At 45.4% G+C, this 2,249-nt stretch overlaps 1 protein-coding gene across 1 annotated transcript; it reads left to right on the forward strand.

The window, feature by feature from the left end:
- Positions 1 to 388: 388 nt before the first annotated feature.
- Positions 389 to 1,275, forward strand: LOC124034884 (protein atonal homolog 1-like). The gene has a single exon (XM_046348288.1). The coding sequence runs from the start codon at positions 389 to 391 to the stop codon at positions 1,241 to 1,243; it is 855 nt and encodes a 284-aa protein (XP_046204244.1). The 3' UTR covers positions 1,244 to 1,275.
- Positions 1,276 to 2,249: the final 974 nt, after the last annotated feature.

Raw genomic sequence — 2,249 nt, forward strand, 5'->3', positions numbered from 1 at the left:
TGTGACCTGAGGGACTGCCCTTTGTGCGGTTAAACAGTTAAACCGAGGCATTATCATAAACAGTCTTGGCATAATAACCTCTCTCGGGTTTTCCGAGACTTCTCATTGGTCGCCAACACGCGCCTGCCCCAAGTGATCTTATTGGTCAAAGCGCCACGCGACCAGCTGAGAAAGGGGTCTCCCAGGCGCGTGCCGCTTTTTAAAGCGATGCCGCGCCTTGAGACACTAGAGAAGGAGTCTTGCACGCGACAGAGTGCGAGCACAGTGTGCAAAATAAACGTTCTTCACAGCATTTTATATTTTGCTAAGTTTTTAGTCCAAGCCACCTGATTTATACTTTTTTTAAATGGATGTTATCAGTGTTGAGGAATGGAGCAAAGGCGCAAAGATGTGCGAGGTGCAGCACTCGAAAATGGAGAGGGGGGAGCAGAGTGAGTACCCATCAAGTCTGGCACTCATGGACAGCAGTGACCCACGCGCCTGGCTGGCTCCCATGCAGTCTGGCACCTGTGCGGCACACGCCGACTACCTGCTGCACTCGCCCAGCTCCAGCTTGGAAGGCGGGTTTCCCACATCCGGCCACAGCCCAAATGTTAGAAAGAGTTCCAATAGTCCGCTCAAAGTGCGGGACTTGTGTCGGCTAAAGGGATCCGTAAGCGCCGAGGAGGGCAGACAGAGAGCTCCATCCAATCCCGGTAACGTTGTGCAGAAGGTGAGGCGCCAGGCAGCCAATGCGCGGGAGAGGAGACGGATGCATGGCTTGAACCATGCCTTTGACGAGCTGCGCAGTGTCATCCCTGCTTTCGACAATGACAAAAAGCTTTCCAAATACGATACCCTGCAGATGGCCCAGATCTACATCAACGCGCTGGCGGACCTGCTCCAGGGTCCCGGTGTGGACTCGCCAAAGTGTGACCTGTTGTCCGCCACGGAGAGTCCCCGGGGATCCTCCGCCTCCACCTGCCAAAGGGACGCAGGCACTGGGCTACCGGTCCAGCTTAACGGGATCCCATTCCCAGTCGAAGACGGCTCGTTCTCTACTTTGATGGAGCAAGAAATGCGGTCTCCCTCGGGGACACCCAGTTCCAGCTCTGAGAGCAGAAAGGACTCCCTTCAGTCGAACCGCAGTGACGGAGAGTTCTCCCCGCACTCCCATTTCAGTGACTCGGATGAGATGCAGATGGAGCTCCTGAGCGAAGATGAGCTCTCTGAACTCAAGCTTTCCAGCCTTCACAAATATTGAGACTTTCAAATCGTGTCAATCATATCTGCTGGCATATGCCTACATTTTATACGATAATAGATTGCTTTCCAAAATCATTTTGTTTGGTTTGAGAGTTATATTTGATCAACTGTTAGCTAAAGATGATTTTATGTCAGATAATTTGGTTCTGCCAATTACATTTACCGTCTCCTCGGGACCAGGGAAAGACCCCTTTGCCATGTCGACTGTCGCGCGCAGCATTGCCACGGGCTTTCCCAATCCCACGTCATGGACAAAACGTAGTCTTCCAAGAATTTGCCTGATATTATTTATGTACAGACCTTTGTAATTATATTATCCATATAGCACACTGCTCATGATTTAATTGTTTGTTTGTTTGTAAATGTCCCTGTATTAATTTGTTTGCGACTTCTAAAGTTAACAATGCGCACTTTAAAACATGAGTCAGAGGCTTGGAGCAACATGACTTTGTTATTGAACAACAGTTTTTTTGTAGTAGTAGTAGGCCTAATGCCAATTTAATATTTCATTTAGCCATTTTTTGTTCTTTTTTGGCTTTTTGGCTATTCACTTTAAATGAATTTATATGTGTCTGTGCTTTCATTGGATGATTTAAGTTGATTTATTCCCAATTGTGTTCTATTGTTTTTCCAATTGAATGTGTCATTTCAAATGTTTCTAAAACCTAGTGATTTACCATTAACTGGTTAATTTTCTTTTGATTTTGAGAATAAAATAAGCAAACTGAAAACCGCAATTTTCTGTTGTTTCGTGTTTCAATAAGTTGATACTAGCCTAATCGAGGAAAATACATATCCAACACTTTAAAATCACATCTGTCATACAACTATTCCATGAAGGACCATGTTAACGAATCTTTTTCCATTGCATGAATATGCAGAACCACTTGCGGGAATGAGGGGAATATTAACTCTAACTAACTTATAGCCTGCTTTGCTGATATTAATTATGAAACCTAGTGTAAAGATCTAATAACACAGGTATAAAATGTTTCTTTGTGATG

Source organism: Oncorhynchus gorbuscha, linkage group LG05, assembly GCF_021184085.1.
Source record: "Oncorhynchus gorbuscha isolate QuinsamMale2020 ecotype Even-year linkage group LG05, OgorEven_v1.0, whole genome shotgun sequence".
Classification (NCBI taxonomy): Eukaryota; Metazoa; Chordata; class Actinopteri; order Salmoniformes; family Salmonidae; genus Oncorhynchus; species Oncorhynchus gorbuscha.

Coding starts and splice junctions, on each gene's coding strand:
- LOC124034884 (XM_046348288.1), top strand. CDS start 389: ATGTGCGAGGTGCAGCACTCGAAAATGGAGAGGGGGGAGCAGAGTGAG.